This window comes from Mus musculus, chromosome 13 (genome assembly GCF_000001635.26).
Source record: "Mus musculus strain C57BL/6J chromosome 13, GRCm38.p6 C57BL/6J".
NCBI lineage: Eukaryota > Metazoa > Chordata > Mammalia > Rodentia > Muridae > Mus > Mus musculus.
In genome coordinates this window covers 104338059-104360288 of record NC_000079.6, presented here as the reverse complement: position 1 = coordinate 104360288, position 22230 = coordinate 104338059, and the positions used below count along the sequence as shown (strand labels likewise).

The 22230-nt window shown below is 35.4% G+C and overlaps 1 protein-coding gene across 8 annotated transcripts in view; it reads right to left on the bottom strand.

Annotated features, from left to right (window-relative positions):
• The window catches only part of Adamts6 (a disintegrin-like and metallopeptidase (reprolysin type) with thrombospondin type 1 motif, 6), a 210178-nt gene that overhangs the window by 136407 nt on the left and 51541 nt on the right, over nucleotides 1-22230 (bottom strand). For all 8 annotated transcript variants that reach the window (XR_003950407.1, NR_136938.1, XM_006517516.2 and 5 more), the window contains 2 exons: nucleotides 12898-12941; nucleotides 7426-7531 (listed from right to left, as the gene is read on the bottom strand). Coding sequence is in view for 5 of the 8 variants with exons in the window: in XM_011244611.3 (XP_011242913.1) it covers nucleotides 7426-7531; nucleotides 12898-12941 (150 nt within the window). In the remaining 3 variants the exon portion in view is untranslated. The remainder of the gene's footprint in view (nucleotides 1-7425; nucleotides 7532-12897; nucleotides 12942-22230) is intronic.

The window sequence follows — 22230 nt, the reverse complement described above, 5'->3', positions numbered from 1 at the left end:
GCTAGCCATGAGATAGGAAATTTGAGACTGTGTATGTCTCCCTTAAAAGTGAATGACATCCCCTGAGCCTTGGGGATGAGAGTATTTTGTAGATGTACCCACAGAAACTGGTCTCCAAAACGCCACACTTTGATTGGTTGTGGGTTTTGGTAGTGGCCTCTGTCTGTTGCCAAGGGAAGTTTTCCTTGCCAATCAGCTTCACAGGAAAAAACTCAGAAGACTTCAGCAGTACACAAAGAACTACAGGCAACCTAGCAAAGCTGCGAGCACGAGAGGTGGTCCTCCCCAAGGGAAAGCACACTAATTGGCTGTTCAGTGCCAGATAGCCCTGAAAACAAGTCACATTATAGGGACTGACCAGGTTAGAGTTAGGAATAGCTGTGTATAATAAATACATACATGCATGCAGTAACAGTTAAGAAGAAAGAGGCCATGAACTCAAGGAGAGTAGGGAGGGGTATATAAGAGGTTTCCAAAAGAGAAAGGGGGAGGAAGAAGTGTTGGAATGAATTACAATCTCAAAAATGAACAACAACAAGAAAAAGAGTGCATGATGTTCTGAAAATATTGGTAACACAGGGGAAGACAAGTTTAACTCAAAGTCCATCCCATCACTGATCAGAGACTTGGTAGTAGTCTAACTGAGGCAGATTATATAATAAAGGCTATGTATCAAACTATATGTCTACAGCTAAGAGAAAGGCTATCATATATGACAAGACATGAACATAATGTTTTCCTTAAATATCTAATGCATGGATTAAATTATTTTTTCTAATGTTTTTATTTGAAATCACATTAACAAAGCAAAATTTCCTCACATATGGTAATTATATAACCACAAAAGATAGATCCTTTATTCTGTAAAGACATCTAAGAAGCACCTTATATGCAATACTCTGTTTTACTTCATCTTACATTATATGAATCATTAGTTGCCAAAAATGCAATATATCTTGTACCACAAAGATATGATGTACTCTTCATTGTGGTGCACAATTTTTACTATGTTCTAGGGGGGAGAATTGTAAGAGTAAAAATAGTAAACACAGCTGTCTGAATATAAATTTAATTTGCATTATTACATATAGTCTGCTGAAAATCCCACTTTTATATCAAATCAATGTGCAGAACCCTGATTTATATACATATTGCCATGTTACATATAAGTAGAAGTATACTTATTTAGGGAGATGAACAGGAGGGAGGGAGGGAGATGACAAGTGGGGTAATGAATGGAAGGAAAAACAAGAGTCAACTACCATGTAAATTAAAATGTCATAATAAGAAACATTTGTTGGATACACTAATCAAAAACCATATTTTAAAAGATACAGAAAATATGGTACATTTACATAATGGAGTACTATGCAGCTATTAAAAACAATGAATATATAAAATTCTTAGATAAGTGGATGGATCTGGAGGATATCACCCTAAGTGAGGTAAGCCAATCAACAAAAGAACACACATGATATGCACTCACTGATAAGTGGTTAGCCCAGAAGCTCAGAATACCCAGATACAATTTGCAAAACACATGAGACTAAAGAAGAACGAAGACCAAAGTGTGGACACTTCAATTCTTCTTAGAAGGGGAAACAAAATACCCATGAAAGGAGTTACAGAGACAAAGTTTCGAGAAGAGACTGAAGGAATGGCCATGCAGAGACTGCCCCACCTGGGAATCCATCCCATAAACAACCACCAAACCCAGACACTATTGCGGATGCCAACAAGAGCTAGCTGACAGGAGCCTGATAAAGCTGTCTCCTGAGAGGCTCTGCCAGTACCTAACAAATACAGAAGTGGATGCTCACAGCCATCCATTGGACAAAGAACAGGGTCCCCAATGAAGGAGCTAGAGAAAGTACCCAAGGAGCTGAAGGGGTTGGCAGCCCCATAGGAGGAACAACAATATAAACTAACCAGTACCCACCCCACCCCCCAGAGCTCCCTAGGACTAAACCACCAATCAAAGAAAACATGGTGGGACTCATGGCTCTAACTGCATATGTAGCAGAGAATGGCCTAGTCGATTATCAATGGGAGTAGAGTTCCTTGGTCCTGTGAAGGTTCTATGCCCCAGTATAGGGAATGCCAGAGCCAGGAAGCAGGAGTGGGTGGGTTGGAGAGCAGGGGGATGGGGGAGGGGATAGGGGATTTTCAGAGGGCAAACTAGAAAAGGGGGTAACATTGGAAATGTAAATAAAGAAAACACGTAATCACAAAAAAAAGAGAGAAAAAAAGTGCCTAGTTAGGCTGGAGAGATGGTTCAGCAGTTCAGAGCACCAACTGCTCTTCCAGAGGTTCAATTCCCAGCAACCACATGGTGGCTCACAACCATCTGTAATAGGATCTGATGCCCTCTTCTGGTGTGCCTGAAGAGAGCAATGGTGTACTCATATACATAAAATAAACAAATAAATCCTTTAAAAGGTGCCTAGTTTAAAGTTTGCATTTTTAATCTGAAGATAATCATTTTGCTAATTCCCCAACCTCACTTTTTGTTAGTGAATAGTGGTACTTAATATTATCAGTCATTTAATTAAATGTATATAGTGTATTGAGCACATGTTTTTGAATTCTGCCACTAAAGAAAAAAGCAAATAAATATGATCATTCAGTTATTCAAAAGATTACATCACACAATCAAAGTACTCTTTCTACAGTTATTTAATATGGTTCAATTGTTTGTTTGTTTGTTTGTTTGTTTGTTTGTTTTATGTAACCTTTTCTTCCAGGGATGCTAACTCACACCTATAATCTCAAATTTTTGTGATGTTAAGCAAGGGAACTATTGGAAGTTGGAGGCTATTTTGGAATATATAGTTCATTCCAGGCCAACAATCTGAAAAACAGAAAGAAAGGAAGGAAAGAAAGAATGAAGGAAGGAGAACAAAGAGGTGACTTTTAAAATGATGTATTCTAAATTTTTACAACTGTAAAATATCAAAGTTAAGTAGTTCCACTGTATCAGAGAAAATTAAAGAGGATAAGATATTCTTTAGATTTTTTTCCACTCATGATCTGTCCTTACCTATAACTGATTTTTGCTATGAAACATTTATTGTAATAAGTACTCAGTCGTCTACATCTAGCAAATGTTTTTAGATATAGTAGTGCTTAGATGTAGATTCAGATGTTTTTACATATAATAGTCAATCAGTAAAATCAGTGAGTTAAGTTACACTGTAATCATTATCTAGAGCTTGTTCTTTCTATGTGAAAATGTTGGCTACATACAATGAGAAAGAGAACAGCATGATGAACTGCCAATATACCCAATTGGTGCTAGAAAATTGAAGATGTTATTCTTGTTTTATATTTTAGCCTTAAGTTTAAAGTCAAATCTAAGACATCCTGTCTCTTTAGTTTGAAATACTTTGATACATCCCTAGAAACAAGGAATACTTTTTTGACCTCTTTAATATTACTTCTGTTCATATAATAAGACACATTAGACATTTTGTAATACATTAGATGTCTGATTGAATTCTTGCCACCCTTCTTTGTCATATATTTTTAAACTTGTAAAATCCATGAAAACAACACAATTACCTATAACAATCTTTCAAAAAATATGTCTTCCTTTCAGCTTTTATTAAGTGCATTTGTCTATTAATAAACATAAAGTCTATCATTTCATTTGACAAGAAAACTAATTTTTAATTTTTCACAAAAGTATAAAAATACATTTTTACAAGGGGTGGATCTGGAGAAATGGCTCAGTCTGAAAAATGCTCACAAGAAGCCAAGTTCAACTCTAAGGATCTACATTTGTCTCATACTTGCAACCCCAGCTTTGGGAAGTAGATAGCAGGAGCTCACTACCAGCCAGCCTAGCCTACATGGCCAGGGAGACTGCCTCAAAAAGAAAGTAGGCAATACCCAAGGAATGACATCAAGTTTGCTTGGGCCTCTACATCCTTGGGTACATACACATGCACATGCGCACACACACACACACACAGGTACACATACATGCAGAGAGAGACAGAGACAGAGATAGAGACAGAGACAAAGACAGACTCATTATCTAAGACATGGCCAAATAAAAACATTATCATATACCCATTAAAATGAATATTATATTTCTATGAAAATACAAGTTGGGCACAAAACACATTATAAACAAATTTTGAAAAGTAGAAAATTATTCATATATTCTAGTCATTCAGTAGGGATTCTTCTTAATGATTAATGGTCAAAGATTCTTACAGCAACAAGGAATCTACATATATTACCCTATCACTTAAAATCCTTCACCATGATAAAAGTCACATGGTAACACACACTTTTACCTGGGAAGTAAAGGCACAGCAATCAAAGCTGGAAAGTTTACAGCTGCCATTTCATTTCAGGAAGGAGTGCTCTCAATCATCTCCTTGTTTGGTTTGAGGACTTTTATAAAGTGCTAGGGATCAAATATTAAACTAGAAGCCTTTTACATGCTAGTCAAACTCTATCACCAAGCTACCTCTATTGCCTGTATTTCTATATTTTAACAGTATGAATTGTACCAGAGTATGTCTGCTGAGTTAAGCACTAAGATCTTAAAAGTAAAGGGCTTTTTATGAAATACTTTTCCCTGACCAAATTATAATCTGACACACACACTAAAATGATGACAAGTAAAAGGATCTTGTCCAGGAAAAGAGGAAGAAAAGACAGCAATATCATACTCATCTGGGTATGAGATACAAGTGTTTGGTTGCTTCCTTTTGTTCTTCCTGTCAAATGACACATTTGAATGGAAGTACTAGCTCTCAATCCTAAGGATTTTGTGTAATTTCCATGTTTCACTTCTGGCACCTTTTTTCATTAATTTATTTATTTTACATCGTAATGTAAACAGAGCAGCTTCCTCTCACTCCTATACTCCCAAGTCCTCCCTCTCCCCTCCCCCTCCTCCTCTTCCCTTCAGATATCAACCTGCCTTGGCACATCAAGTTGCAGTAGAACTAGGTTCATCTCACATTCATGTTAACAAGGCACCCCAGTTAGGAGAAAGGGATCCAGAGGAGGCAAAAGTGTCAGAGACAGGCACACTTTCAAACAAGAATTAACTGTGCAAGACCAGTACTCCAGGTTACCAACTTAAGATGAATAGTCTACATTCTCACAGTTATTCTATGTAAAGTATAAACCATTGATTTGTGGACTATTTCAAAGGACTTACACACAGGTCAAATACATAAAATCTGGAAAGCTTGAGAAGTAGTTAAAATGCTAATAGATGGTATAAAGAAATAACAGTTTTACCTAAGTTATGTAAATTTAACAAGGCATCACGGAGGCAATAAAGAATGCTTGTTCTTGCCAAGGACCAGGGTTCAGTTTCCAGCACTCACATGTTGACTCACAACCATCTGTAACAGCTGTTGCAGGGGATTCAAGGCCTTTGTCTGGCATTTGCAGACACCAGACAAACACTTAATGCACATACATACATGCAGATAAAACATTAAGATATATCTAAAAGAAGGAGTAGAATAAAAACAACAACAAAAAATAAATACAAAAAAAATCAGCGTGCAAGTGTAAGCACCAGCCTAGGCCAACTGGTGACTGTATAAGATGACAGTACATTCATAACACATCATTCACTCACTATTTGATATCTACCTGAACTTTTCAATACAATTGACTCTAGCAGAGCCGATTAAATATGGTATGGCGCCAGGCAGAGGCAGGCAGATCTCTGTGAGTCCCAGGCCAGCCAAGCCTATGTTGTGGGATCCAGTCTCAACAAAACAAAGTAGAACAACAAACAGAACAGAACAGAACAGATCACAAAGACCGGTACGATTGCATAAGATTCTGAGTCATTAATGAGCTAGATTTTGGAGTGACTTAAAGATGAACTGACTAGTTAGGAAAGGTTTTTCTTTTGTTCCCTAATGTTTGTTGCAATGAAAACTGGAATGCCAATGTTTTAAGGCACCATTATAAGGTTAGTAGTGACTTTTTCTTTCTAAATCCAGTCATGGTTAAAACTTGCTAGTTACTTGGATTTATACCCAAATCAACTACAATTTAAGAAAAAGAAAAAAAAAGACAACAAATTGCTTCAAATTTACTTAGGGCTAAATTTTAAGAGAGAGAGCAATAGGAAGGAAGTGAAGGGGAAAGGAAGAAAGAAGGGGAAAGGAAGGGAAGAAGAAAAAGAAGAAGGGAGGGAGGGAGGGAGGGAGGGAGGGAGGGAGGGAGGGAGGGAGGGAGGGAGGGAGGGAGGGAAGGATTCTGAACTATGGAGTTTTCTCAGGAATTACACCTGAAGCAAAATTACTGATTTTTATTTGTACCTTTAATTTTCATCCACTTCACCATTTCTAAAGGTAGATCATTAGCTAAACTCAGACAGATGTTGTGGGTTCCCACATCTCAATAAAGCTACTTATCTTTCAAAATTTAAAGTAGTAGAGATAACTAGCCATCTGTTTAAAGTTAATAACTTAGGCTTAGAAGAAAGTAGGATTTGGCTCAAGAGCTAAATCTATCAGTAAGAAGTTCTTTTGCTTAGGTTTACCTGTATGAGAGCATTAGTTTGAATCACATTAAGCACTTGCTAAGAACAAATCACCTTCCAGTTGTAAGAACACAAATATGAAAAATAGTGTCAAATTTCTCTTTTCACATCCATAGACTTTTACATTCACTTTTGTCTCTTCTTTGAAATAAGGGGTTTCATTGCCATTTGGGGGTTGGGAGAAAGTATCATTTTAAACACTGGCATTGATTTATTTGAAATAAATATTAAAAACTTAAGGTCCTCCTAAAACCAAGGATGGGTTCTTACACATACACAGTTTTCTCAATGGCATGTGAGTGCACCTGACAGTACTAGTTATCTACATAACCACCACGCCTAGAGAATATATTCTTCCAGCTTCTTAAAGGGTGAAACCAAACGTGCAGTGGAAAGAAATAGTGTCAACGAATTTAAACAAATATATGGAACCAGAAATGATGGCTCATTCTTGTCACTCCAACACCCAGAAGGCTGAGGCAGGAGGATTACTGTGCATTCCAGCCTAGCCTGTCTACATCAAGGAAAACCTGGACTATAAAACAAAATGAGGAAACAAAAGCCCAAACAAACGACCATAAGACATAAATTATCACTTGATGAAAAGAGAGATTACTTGCACAATTGGACTTTATAAGAATTAGGTGTAGAGAAGACATCTAAAGCTCACTGTTTTAAATGTGCACAACAATACTCAAGGGTGATATGTTTGGCTATTTAACAAGTCTCAAGTTCTTGGATTTACCCCAACACCCAAAATTATAACAGTCTCTATTGAAAGATGTCAAAAAGGCTGTAAAAAAGAATTGAGTGCAGGCTTTGCACACAGTAGTTATAAGTGGCGTAAAGAGTGGAGTTGTCCAGTTTATTTTGGTTTTCTTAGATGCACTCACTTGTGACCAATCTCATGTGCGATGGTAAAAGCCGAGCCTAGGCCAATGTCTTCATTAATGCTGCAGCTCCTTTCAGGCTCACACATTCCAGCCACAGAGGCTAAGCCTGAATAAACAGAGAGACACAACGGGTCAAGCCAAGGTGCTTCAGCCTTTTAAAGCCCATGCTTCTAAATGCCTGGATTCTTTTTAATAACCTCCATGCACAGAAGGAGCAGTTGGCAAAAGGTTAACTTTCTAGTCGTTTGCAAAATCACTGGGGGAAATTTCACTTTGCCGGCTAGACATTAATATTTTTTGAACTGCAGTCAGTGCTGGAAAATGTCTAGACTAGGGGTTAGATTTATAAATTTTACTTCTGGTAACTTGGGACCACCTAGTAACTTGAGCCAGAAAAGGGAATTCAAGAAAGCATTTCTATTTTAATATTCTTCAGACTGTAGAAAGCAAAATATATCCACATTATTTTTCTAAAGAGATCTGTTTAAATTTAGTGGGTTCATAAAAATATACAAGCAACATTTTAGTTAACAAAAAGAGGGAATCCCAAATGGTTTTATAAATGACATTTTTATAAAAAACAAAATGGGTGGTTCAAAACAGGGTAAAAAAAAAGTAGGAAAGATGTGCGACTTTTGTACTTTTTCAACCCCTGAAAATTAGTCCTGATGGCAGCAGCTTACATTGTTGTTGTGTTTTTTATGAAGGGAAGTCACTTCTACATTCCATGTTGTTTTCTTCTCACCCAACCCCCTTCAGTGCTTTAGAGTTCTTACTAATAAAGCAAAACCATGGTGTTAATTGGCTGATTTCTAGTGAAATGTTATGTTACTCGAGGAATTTCCCCTTGGAAGCTTTAGTATTTACTTCCAAATGAATACCATTCTCTGTGGATTATGCTCTGTGGATTAGTATAGAATTTTAAGTCAGCACTTTAAAAAAAAAGGATTTTATAAGAAATGAAAAATGCCATACATTATAAGGAAGCAGATCCCAAGTACTAAATGCAGAGAAAAACAGTCATTTAAAGAGAGGAGGGCATTTTATGTAGTTTGCTATCCTGCCTCTCCAATGTCAGGAACTACCTTCTCACAGTCCCCTTAGCTCAGTGCACTGGATAGTCACTGAGTGCAACAAGCAGTGTTCTGTGGGAGGTATGATTCCCCAGGAGCGCGAATTGAGAACTGTTTACACTATTCAATCCATATTTTCTACATAGGAAGCTCTGTGAATTGTGTTGCTTGTTCTTTCTGATATATTAAAATAATAGACACACATAACAAAGTTAAGGTGATTGTTGGGTACGCCTACTGATTTATAAGGGATGAGCAGAAGAGGTAGAAAGGGGGTTGATGACCATCCAGAGACTGCCCCCATTTGGGGAATCCATCTCATAAACAACCACCAAACCTAGACACTATGGCAGATGCCAACAAGAGCCTGCTAACAGGACCCTGATATAGCTGTCTCCTGAGGGTCTCTGCCAGTACCTGGCAAATACAGAAATGCATGTTCACAATCATCCATTGGACAAAGTACAAGGTCCCCAATGAAGGAGCTAGAAAAAGTACCCAAGGAGCTGAAGGGGTCTGGAGCCCCATAGGAGGAACATCAATATGAACTAACCAGTACTCCCAGAGCTCCTTGGAACTATACAACTAATCAAAGATAACACATGGTGGAACTTGTGGCTCTAGCTATATATGTAGCAGAGGATGGCCTAGTTGGTCACCAATAGGAGGAGAGGCCCTTGGTCCTGTAAAGGTTCTATGCCCCAGTATAGGGGAATGCCAGGACCAGGAATGGGAGTGGGTGGGTTGGGGAGCAGGGGGAGGGGATAGGGGATTTTTGGAAGGGAAACTAGGAAAGGGGATAACATTTGAAATGTAAATAAAGAAAATATCTAATAAAAATGTATGAGAAAGGAAGGAAGGAAGGAAGGAAGGAAGGAAGGAAGGGAGGGAGGGAGGGAGGGAGGGAGGGAGGGAGGGAGGGAGGGAGGGAGGGAGGGAGAGAGAGAGAGAGAAAGAGAGAGAGAGAGAGAAAGAGAGAGAGAAAGAAAGAAAGAAAGAAAGAAAGAAAGAAAGAAAGAAAGAAAGAAAGAAAGAAAGAAAGAAAGAAAGAAAGAAAAACAGGGGGTTGATTCCTGCCTCAGAGTTAGTATAAGCACTCATGACACCACTGAGCTGACTTTCCATTCCACTCAAAGGTACTGGGGCCTGAAAAGAAAACAATAAAGAGAAGGACCATTTGGGGCAAAAAGAATTCATTCTTTGGATTATGAAAAATATGTTATAAATGTTACTTTGAATGTCCGCTATAGAACACACACGTGTATGCAAACAGGCATGCTCCACGCAGATAAAAACAGGTTTTGGCTCTAAGCTTTTGGGTTCAGTATGGGAGAGTATTTGGGAAGAACAAAATAACAATGAACATTGTTTCTGTTCTGAGTCATGTTTAAAAGATCACTAATTATAATTATTGACAAATTAACATCTCTCTCCTTTTTTTAAAGATTTATTTATTTATTATATGTAAGTACACTGTATCTGTCTTCAGACACTCCAGAAGAGGGAGTCAGATCTCATTACGGATGGTTGTGAGCCACCAAGTGGTTGCTGGGATTTGAACTCCGGACCTTTGGAAGGCCAGTTGGGTGCTCTTACCCACTGAGCCATCTCACCAGCCCCAAATTAACAACTCTTATACTGCCATAGACTACCCATTTGTTTTTCTAATGATGGTGGTGCTGGAGTGGACTGTTTGTTGTTTTCTTTAGTTTTTTCCTTTATTGTGTGTGAAATGGCTTTTCTTTCAGTGTATGCTCTATGACTGTATTTTGAATTAGGGATTCTCACTGCCACCCCAGGGTAGTTATAAACATGTTTACTTGATATCTGACATAAAATTGTTAACTCTAGTTGTTCTGCTAAAGAACAACTGTAGAAAAGATGTATTTGGAGAGCAAAGGTAAATCTTAACTAATACAAAAATAAACACTAGTATATGCTCATTAACTCTCACCATTTTCTAGTTTCCTAACAACTGCTGCTTTCAAAATTCCTACGTGTGCTAGTGTTAGTCAGGGGTTCATTACTGTTTGGGTCATTTGGATTTCCTCAGTTTGACGATCAGTTTGCAACCTTAACCCTAATTACCCTTATAATACAACTGGCCATCAGAGTTATTAACCAAGAGCTTATTTTAAAAATCATTATAAATACCAATACAAAATAATTAAATAAATAAATTTTAGGTAATTAGGTTACCTATACTGTACTGTACTGACATTTTCCACATAGAAGTCAATACAACTATATATATATACATATATACATATATGTATACATACATACATATATATACACATATATATATATATGTATGTATGTATATATGTATATACATATTTCATTCAATTTTCAAAAATTATAATTTTAATTTACAAAAAAAGTAATTGACCTTCAGTTATGGTTATGATGTTTGTGCAGGAATAGAAACCCTGACTAAGATACTAAAATTACAATATATATATTATTTTGGAAAAAAATTAGACAGTAAGCTACATCAGATTCTTAGTACTGACACTGAAAGCACCAGGTAGTAGCACTACTAATGTCAGAATAAAGAACCTGTCAATGTAAGTCATATACCTTCAAAGAACTGATCAAAATGTGCACACTTATTTCTTTAAGAAATATATGCGGGCTGGTGAGATGGCTCAGTGGGTAAGAGCACCCGACTGCTCTTCCAAAGGTCCAGAGTTCAAATCCCAGCAACCACATGGTGGCTCACAACCATCCGTAATGAGATCTGATGCCCTCTTCTGGTGTGTCTGAAGACAGCTACAGTGTACTTACATATAATAAATAATAAATAAATCTTTAAAAAAAAAAAAAGAAAAGAAATATATGCTTGAAGACATAAGCTAGTTTATATGTATACTTGCTTTGAGGTTTAGTGTTCATTGGTTCTGAAGTAAATAACACTCTTAATGCACATGTAATAAATTTGTACAATAAATAAATGAATTGAATATAACATTGCAGGTGATTCTACATTAAATATTAATGCCTGTTCCTTTAACTAATACTGAATTTCAAAGCAATTGTATTTTTTTCTTCATTGATTTTAACAATATACCTTTGGTTAAATAGGTGGTATTATGCCTATTTCATAAATAAGAAAACTAAGAAAAAAAGGAAGTTTAAAAGATTATGACAAAGCAATAAATACATTGAAACTGCTAAAGTTAGTCTCAACTTCAGGTTTTCTCAGTTGGCCTTAAAACACTAAAAAGAAAATCCCAATATAAGCTGGCTCAGCACAGAACTCTTTCTATGGTAGGTATTAACTAGAAAACTTTTCTATGGTTAATACTAGGCAATGGCTAATTGGGATTTCTCCTGTAGTTATAAATCTCAAGGAAAACAGGAAATAAGCCACATGAAAAATAAGCAAGAGAAAAATCCTGTCTTAGAAGGGATGTTTAACTGAACCACCAGGAAGCTGGGAACACGTATCTCCTAATTCAACTCCAAGTGGATATTCCCAAATGGTTAAAGTGTTAACAGGAATTTACTTCAAAATTATTCATATACAGATAAGAAAACTGAGATTTGACCTAGAGAAGTCAAAAGATTCACATTGTCTTGAGTAGATATTGAGTTTGTAGAAAGTTTTCACGACACTAAAATTTCCTGTGCCTTAAAATAGCACTAGTTCTTGGCTATCTGGTCTACTGTGAAGTGACCTTATCAATTCATTTGTATTTGCATTTTACTTTCAACCAATATCAACTATTGCTTCTTAACAAAATATTCTTTTTGTGGAAATTCACGATGTTTACTAAATTTTTTTAAAGCAAAAGATGTTTAGGGAACATCAGAAAGAAAGTTCCCCTCCTTTCTCCATCTCTTGCAATACTGTTTTAATAAATTCTTCATTGACTGTACTAACATTTTTAAAAATAATATCTGGATTCATAGGAGATAAACTTTCCCCAAAAAAATGGTACTGAAAGAAGTATTATTCTTTAACCGACTTTCTAAGTATCTCAATTTGACTGTTTTTTCCTTTTAATTCATTGTCTTATTTTGAACAACTTTCCATTGATCTCAAACATCTCATTTTTGTTGTTCTTTTAAACAAGGAATTAGAAAGACAGAAAATATAAAAATGAGTGGTAACTTTTATTTAAAATTACTACTGATATTTAAACCATCTTCTAAGTTGTTCTCACTCATACCATTTGCCAGGGAACATAAAACCAATAAAAAATTGAACCTATGCATTATTATGGGAAGAATAATTTTTTTAGAAAGATCATGTCTCGTACATCAGAAAGAAAAATAACCAAATTGATAATAATCAAGAGTAACATCATTACCTCAAAGAGACAATCTAAACAATCCTTTTATCAAACAAACAAACAAACAACTCTCAAAACAAAAACAAAAACAAACTTACCCAGTGTTCCACAGGGCTTGTTTTTATACGTGCAGATATCATATCTATGGAGGAGAAAAAGAGATAAAATTTGTAGAACATTTGTATGTTCATTGCATTTTTTTTCTGGAGCTCTGTTTGATCAGATCAAAACTGATACAATTCTGAGCAACTAGATAAGAATGTGACATGGCCAGCACCATGCAGAAAGGCAGACTGCATGCAACAGCTCTGCCTGCAAGTCAATAGGATACCTTCCAGTAAGAAAGAAAGAAGACAGTTTTATCAAACCATCTGTTGCCTTGTCTCCAATAGTTTGTCTACAGATTGTTACTGCTTCTATTCAATGAGTAACTTTTATTATTAATAATGATCGTGTTGATCCTGCAGGAGTATTTTCTTGTTATAGCTACAGACTATATGTCTCTGAGGATTACCTGAAGTTCTTTCAACTCTAACATAGGTATTTCTCTGAAACAAAACATAAAGGTAGTGTAATAAATATATCAGTGGGAATTAAATCAGTGTTACATATTTTTCATAGTTGTACACTAGAATTTAGGATGGTGAAAATACAAAAATTTCAAGTGATTTAACAAATAGATAAATTAATCACTGAATTGAATGTTTTTTAAATGTTAGACTCTATTACCAGAGTGCATCATAACTCAGTATAAAAGATATTAAAGCAACTTACATATTTAAAGTATATTACATTGGAGATGTTAAGTCAATATTCATGGTTATTTTATTTATTTATTTATTTAGCCCTTAGTTCCTGCTTGTCATCAAATGAGAGACAGGAAGGGAGTGGATCTGTATGGAAGATCCGGGGAGTAACTAGGAGGAGTAGAAGAAGAGGAACTGTAATCTGGATATATTATGTGTGGGAAAAAAATCCTACTTTCAATAAAAGGGAGAAAAAAGTACCAGAAAGTATATTCTGGGTATCATGGACAATTTACCTTGTTACATATTACATATTACATTTACCATATTACATATTATTTTACATAGACACAATTCATCCTATAAATATCCAAGTAAATTTAAACAAAGTCATTTCAAGGGTGAAATATATTTTGGAACTAAATGGAATTTATTTCTATATCTTCAATTTTGTATAGTCACAAGTTTACTAAAACTTGTCTGCCTGTAGAGTACATTTGTAATAAAATCCAAGTTTTCCTTCATCTTTTTTCTTTCACAATTACTCTATTTCTACTTTAAAAGAAAAAAGAAGTATACTTCTATCAATTATCCTAAGCCTCATTTTAGTACAATGACTACAGAACAACTCTCCAGAACATAAAACAAGAGGCAATTCAAGGAAGAATTGATGCTAGGAAATACATTAAGAACTAAATAAGGAAAACTGGGGGGCGGTGGGGGGAGGATCTTGATTTCATCCTGGAAAGACTCTATACCTTTCTGGGTATCTTCCTGTTACAACTTAATTTATATATCTTACAATTGGAATTTAAACATGACTATTTCATAGAGCATATTAACATGTTAAAATGAAGTCAAACTTGTTACTGACAGACAAGTTGTACTATAAGAACAGAATTGGTAATGATGACTGGTTTCAACAATTAGATTATATAGTAAACATTTTTCATAATTGAATGAGTAGAGTTATATATAATATTAAATTAATTTAGGAGGTCAGTTAAAATTTAAATGTTGTATAACTACATTTTAAATTTCATATTTATAATTTAAAGTCATAACAGAGATATTATCAATGTTATATATTGCTTATAAACTTTAATGGATATTGTCAAAATTTTCAAGCTTCAGATTTGTCCCATCCAATTTCTGACACTAGGAAAACACACAGACAGGCACTCACATACATGTACATGCGCACACAAGCCCACATATATATGTATGCACACACATATGTAAAATTTGGGGATTATCTTGCTTCAGTAGGACCTGGAAAAATAACAGACTAAAGGAAACAAGTGGACTTTCCTTCACTCTCAGGATACTTTATAGCAGTCGATATAAATCCTAACTAACAAGATGCAGCAAGAGCCCTAAAATAAGGGTTAAATTAAAGTCTCAAAGCCAAGAAGTACACTGAAATCCAAAACAGGAATACAACAGTTAAAATGCAATTTACACACACACACACACAAGTAGGTGCACCTGCGTGCACACATATGCAAATATATGAAAACATATCACACACACACATTAAAAAACTTTGTTATAAATTCTAAATTTGGATAGAAAAATAAAATCTTATCACTGTGCAACTTCTTTTGTTTTCTTTTTCCAAAAGAATTACAATGTTTTAAGGGCATGTCTAATTTGCTTATTGCTGCTATGATGAAACAACAACCAAAATAAACTTGGGGAATAAAAATGGCTTACATTTATATGACAAATTGAAGTCTGTAAAATACAGCACTGCCTTAAAAGACCTATATTGTAAACACCTGACGTTTATACTCATATCTGGGTTACTCTCAATCTCTGTCAAAGAAGCTGCCTTTTACAGTAAATAGCAGTCAATGGAGAGATGTGTACGTAGTCAAAGTGCTTAGAAAAAAAGAATGAGGACTCAGTCCTAGATGGGACGTCTCCACTACCACCACCAAGGCTCAAGGAACATGACAAAAGAAGAGGCAGAGAGAATAAAAGAACTGGGGGGTGAGGAAGAGCGCTGAGAAATGTTTTTTGCAGACATAACAGTGCTATTGCAGGCATGAACTCTAAGCAGCTGCCTGTACAAGTCCTGCACAGTATCTAGGCAGACCAAATCTTGGTATAGATAACATAGATGCCCTCAAGGTCCCATCCCATACTGAAGAGCTACTAACAGTTAATAGCTACTGGGAGAGGAAGAATCACTGTGTTAAGGATATTCACAGAAGGGCTGCATGTTTGACATAATAGGTATCAAAGGAAAAAATGAGAGATAAAGCTAGGAGAGGCCTATAAGAAAATATGGGGTTATTAGGAGGGGGAGTATAGGTAAATGTAATGATATCTCATTGTTTATGTATGGAATTCTCAGAAATAAAGACAATTTACATCATCATCAACAACAACAAAACACCTGCAAGGGGTTGAGAAGAATCAGAGGGCACCTGCTTTGTTCCTGAAGCCTCTGTCCAAAATTACATTCCCTTGTTATCTTTGCAGCCAATATATCCTATGGATAATGTCCATTGATTCTATTAGATATGGTGGTGACATTGGTAACAATTGTTGAAAGCCAAAGAAATATGAAAATTCAGCAGACTCAATAACACTCCCGCGCCCTCACAGTCCTATAGCAAGTTGTAAAAGATTTTCAAGTCCTTCACTAAGCAGTTCATAAGACTCTCACATGAAACACATGCCTGAATTCCAGGAGAAAAAACTATCCTTATCTCTGAAAACAAAGGGCCACAGAGAAGAAATGGACAGACCTCTCTAAACTTCCTGGTTTTCACCTTTTAAAAATATCAACACCCCTTTTCTACATCACATTGCTCCAAAACTGTTTAGTTTGCCACAAATTATGCAAGTACATTTCTCCCCCTGTCTGTCTGTCTCTGTCCCTCTCTCTGTCTCTCTCCTGTCTCTCTCTCTGTCTCTCTCTCTCTGTCTCTCTCTGTCTCTCTCTGTCTCTCTCTGTCTCTCTCTCTCTCTCTCTCTCTCTCTCTGTCTCTGTCTCTCTCTCTCTTCCCCTGTTTCCCTCTCTCTGTTTTCTACACTGCAACTATAGAGGCCAGGAATCTTGTCTTCCTCAATCCACCTGAATTTTTGAAACAGGTATCTTACTGACCCAGTAGCTCTTCAATTCAGTTAGGCTGGCTTTAAGTCAGTGTGCTCCAGGATTCTGCTAGCAAGATGCCTATAGCACAGGGTTTAAAGTTAGTAACATTGAAGACCTCTAAAACTATTGTATTATTTCACATATCTACAAGCCTTTTTTGATGTTTTAAATTTCAAATAATTAAATAACAATTTTAAATTTCAATCTCAACTTCCACTACCTAAAAGCCATTAATATAAATAAAATTATTTTAAGTTTTCAACAGTTAGATTATTAATTAAGTATATTTAATGTACTTTATAAGCACATAATTGGGTAAATTGGATTCATGGAACTACTTACTAAAAAAATTTATATTACTAGATCAAACTTTAATCCATGTTTTTAAGAAATATTTACTAAAAGCTTATCATGTAGTAGAGGATGGGAAACATGAACAAAATTGATATAACCTATCTTAAGATACTAGAAAAATTATATTATCAAAGGCTTAATTAGATATAGTTGCCATTCTGTCACAGCAATGGAATATAGTTGAACTGAGCTTTGAACATTTAGAAGAAACTTTGTATCTTCTTTCTTTATTTGTATGGCAGAATAAATATTCCTTGACATATTTGTCCTTTACCCTACATCATTAGTTACCTCCTGCTGAGATGAAGCAAACATCTTATCATTAAGTCTCTCTTATGTGTAAGTTCTGCTTTTAAAGACTTAGTTATGTGTATGGGGTAGGGAATATGTGCACACCAGAAGCATAAAATCTCCTGGCACTGGAGTTAGAAAAAGTTGTGACCTACCTGATATGGGTGCTGAAAACTAAACAATGCTGGTCCTCTACAAAAGCAGTATAAACTGTTAGCAGTGCACCCTTATCTCTCCATCTCCACTTGCAGCTCACTGACATAGCTGTATGCATGCCATTCTCAGACTCCAAAAAAAAAAAAATCAAACTGTCTCTAAAAAGGTAGACAATGTACTTTGGAATTCAAGACACACTCTTGATTCAGCTTGCCTTTCTAGAATTATTTATTACTCCCCCAAACCTATGTCTACTTCTACAGAATGTATTCACTATACATTCACCACTACCTAAAAGATTTAGAATTTCTCTATATCCACAAAGAGTTCATTAAAAACTCTTCCCCCATTTCTTCTGTAAAATTCTAGATATCTATTCAGTACACTTCAAATACCTTATCCTTCATAAAGCAGGAAGTAACACACTCCTCACTACTACTAGAGCAAGCATGTGCTTATTGACTTTCTTATACTATACTAACCATCATCAGTATTTAAAGAATATAAAATAATAACCAGACAAAGATGAAAAGTAGGAGAGGAGAAGGAACATGTTAAATAAAACAACAAAACCAATACAATAATTTTACATTGATTTTTGAAAAAAATCTGCTTATTTCTATGTATGAATGTGGTAATGAACTTGTTAATTTCATAGTTTATACCAATACCTGCATGTCATTGTACACAGAACAGGTATATAAGTTTGCTTGCCAGTTATACCTTACTAAGGCTTTAGAAGAGCAAAAACAATTAGTCAATTTGTTACAGTCATTGTGAAATACAAAGGCAAAATGGAACAATAAAAACAGCACTATCGAATTTGTAACAAGTTCCCATCCTCTCTCCCTTCACGCATGGACAGCTCACCACCACACACACTGTAATGCATGTAGTTCTTTAGTATTAAATTTCATGAGTACTCAGAAGAAAAAATGAATAGTATTTCCTCAAAACAACTCTAAAGTTATCTACTTCTTGTAAGCTGCTAAAAATACAGGCATGATGTTGCAAATTTCGTATAAATTTTTTCATTCTTTTAATAACTAATGCCATTTCATTGTTAATTTTAGGAAAATATTATTTTTATGTTTTACCATGTGAGCTCTCCTGAGAAGTTAACTGAATTTAGTGGATCCTCAATAGTGAAGTAGAATAAACCTCTCTCCAGATTTTGCAGAACATTTCAATATGAATTCCACAGGGAAATTAGGGAGGGTAGCCCTTAATGCAAAAGCTTTAGGCTGGAGAAAAATAGTAAGATTAGAACAAATAGCTTAAAATACTTTATACATGAAGTGGGTTTTGTTTGGATTCTAAATTTGTAGTAAATTTACAATCCATCTATCTCCAAAATTTCTTTTGTGAAATATACAATTATGATGAATTTTCAGTATTCCAATTGTAGTCAACAGCAACCAATAGCAATCACCTTTTAAAAAAGTCTTAAATATATCCATCAATCTGGTACTCAAATTCAGCACCAATGCCACTTCATAGACAGCTCATAGGCACCTTGGTTTCAATTCAGAGGTCCCAAATTATTTCTTTTTCTATACCACTGCAACTAACAACCCTGCCAGACTACACAAAACCATCAGTGGTTTTTGTCTGATGTGGAAAAAAAATCCATTGGGACTATGAGGTACCACCAAATTCATGCCACAATAAAGATCTAAACTGGCAGCCATGTAAATTATTGTCTGATCCCATGGCATCACTTGCTTCAATTTTTTATCTTTGTGTAAGAATCGTTTTACCAGTTAATTTTAACATTCGTCCAGGAACAAAAGGATTGGTTGGAAGGAAGGAAAGGCTGCTTGAACGCAGTAACTATGCATATCTGAAGGATTGTTGTGATAGAAACCTTTTTGACAGTGCAATCTATGTAACTACTAGTTTTATTGCACAGTAGTCATCAGATTATCAAAATGAAATCGTGTATGATTGACAGAACATGAAGTCAGCCTTTCAGATTGGAGTTCTGGTACTACCAATAACTGATTATAAGCCCTCTTCCAAATCATCTCATTGTACTTTAATTATTATCCTATCCTGTCTGTCTCAACTTCACAGCACTGCTATGAAGCCAGATGGAATCCTATCAATGAATACAAAGGCTTTAAACTGTAATGTAATTTCCTGGTTGATGTTCACACAATAACTTTAGAAAACAAAAACAAAAACTAGGGTCTGAAGAGATGGCTCAGTGGTTATGACCACACACTGCTCTTCCTGAGGACCCGAGTTCAACCACCAGCACTCACATCAGGCTGTTTACAACTGCCTGTAACCCCAGCTCCAAGGAGGGATCTTTTACCTCTGTGGACATTTGCTTTCATTTCCACATACCTCCACACATACATATAAATAATAAAAACAAATCTTAAAAAAAATATCCCAGGGATTCCCAAGACTGTTTTCTAAAAATCCTTATAAAGTCAGGAAAGTAAACACTGCTCAAAGTCATATTAAGCAACTGGATATTTGTTATATTATTTCAACACTGGGAAGTAGATACAGAAAATTGTTGTTCATGTTCAAGATAAAAACTCCCATCTCTTGGTAATTTCCATCATATTCATTTCTTTGCACTTCCTTAGCAATTAGTGTGGTTCAGTAGACCGCTGCCTTCAGTGAGCTGACTGACAAAACCATTTAGTCTAGTCTGCAAACTAGACAGTGCCCAGTCTAGTAGAGCAGTCACTCAAAATGCAACTTAAAAACTCAAGTGGAACTACCCTGATTCAACAAATATTTTTTTAAAAAAGAAAGTTGTAAATATTTTTTGTAGTCTGGCATCGAAAGAACCCTGACATAATGCTTTTTACATTTTTTAGTGGAGGCTGAAGAGACAGTTCCATAGTTAAGAGTACTGGCTATTGCAGAGACTTGAAGTGCCAGGGTGGGGGGATACCCAGAGGGTTCCCTACCCACCCAGAGGAGAAGGGGAGGAGGGATGAGAAAAGTATTGTGGGAGGGGGTGACCAGGAGAGAGGCAGTGAGCTGGATGTAATGTGAATAAGTAAAAAAACAAAATTAAATAAGAAGAAAGGAGTACTGGTTTCTCTTAAAGAAGTCCTGAGTTCAATTCCCAGCACTCACATAGAGACTCACAACTGGTTGATCTATAATGGGATCTGACACCCTCTTCAGTGTGCAGACATAAATGCAGACAAAACACCCATATGCCTAAAATACATAAACACATTTTTAAAATGTTAGAATTAATTATTTTATTTTATGTGTATGAGTGTTTCCCTAGATGTATGTCTGTACATGTTACCAATGGGTGTCAGAATAAGTATAAGACCCCCTAAAATTGGAGTGATGAATGGCTGTGGGCTGTGTGGATGCTAGGAACTGAACTTGGCTCCTTTCCAAGAACCAGTGTTCCTTATTGACAAGCCAACTCTAAAGCCCCATGAAGGAATGTGTTTTAAAAGTTTATCTACAATCCAAACAGCAATATTAAAATTACTAGCATTTTTCAAAACTACCATATAGTATATAGGATTCATAAAATCATACCCAACAGAAGCCTAACATCATTATTTATTCATTATTTACTAAATAATAGCCATTTGATTTCTGTTTATTAGTGACTATAGTCTAGTTCTGTGAATACATAGTAAGCCATAGAGGAAATGTAATTCTCCTGTAAATAATTTCCTCTATATTTTTGGGGAAATTATTAGAAAATTCCATAAAATATTTCTGATAAAGTTTCAAAATAGATTGCTTTGAATGGTGGCTATTATTTTTGTACTTTAGAATCAACATATTAAGACATAATATACTAAGATAGTTTAATCCATTACAAGGAAGATTATAATAATAAGCATCTTCTTTTGAGCTAAAAAAGATTCACCTCAGTTATGTGCTTGCTGAAGATAATGCCATTTTGGAAAATTTTTTAAGTTAGCATTAGAAAAGTAAAAAATATTTAGTATTACTGTGTAGATTTTAGAAATGCCATTTCCCAAAAAAAGTGTTTTCTGAAATGATATATGAAGTTTATTAGTTGATAATTAATCAATTAGTTGAAATTGATTTCAAACCAATGTTGTTTTTCTTTTTGTCAATTAATGTCAATATCTTTAAAACACTGTTAAGCTTATTTTACGTTATTTTAACTTTTTTCATCAACCTTAAACTGAAATTATGAACAACAATCTATTAAATAGAAATAATTTTGAAAGCATAGGCTAGTGGACTTCCATGTTTTGTGATATATTTAATTAATTAAGATTGAAAATAATCTCCAGGAAAAAAAGCTACTTGTCAAGCAACACAATATTCAAGGTAAGAAAATTATCTCTGGGATTTTAAACTTCAAAGAAAATAATTCATCAACTATTTTTAAAAGACATTCTGTATCAATACAAATGGTTTCAACATGAAAAGCTGAACTTCTGGATTATTTTAAGATCCTTCTAGGATCTTTTATAGCCCTGGCTGTCCTGGAACTCACTCTGTAGACCAGGCTGGCCTTGATCTCAGAAATCCGCCTGCCTCTGCCTCCCAAGTGCTGGGATCAAAGGCGTGCGCCACCACTGCCTGGCCCTTCTAGGATCTTTATTGCTAATCTAAGCTACATACTTAAATTCTGAGGGTCAAATAATAGTTATGTTCAAAAAATATTTAAATTTTAGTTTAAAAAATTAAAGTTCAAAATTCACACAAGGATGGCAAGGACTCTGGTCTCCTCATCTCCTGACACCTTTCCAAGCATGACTTATCCATCCTGAAAGAGATAGTTTCTGTGTTTGAAA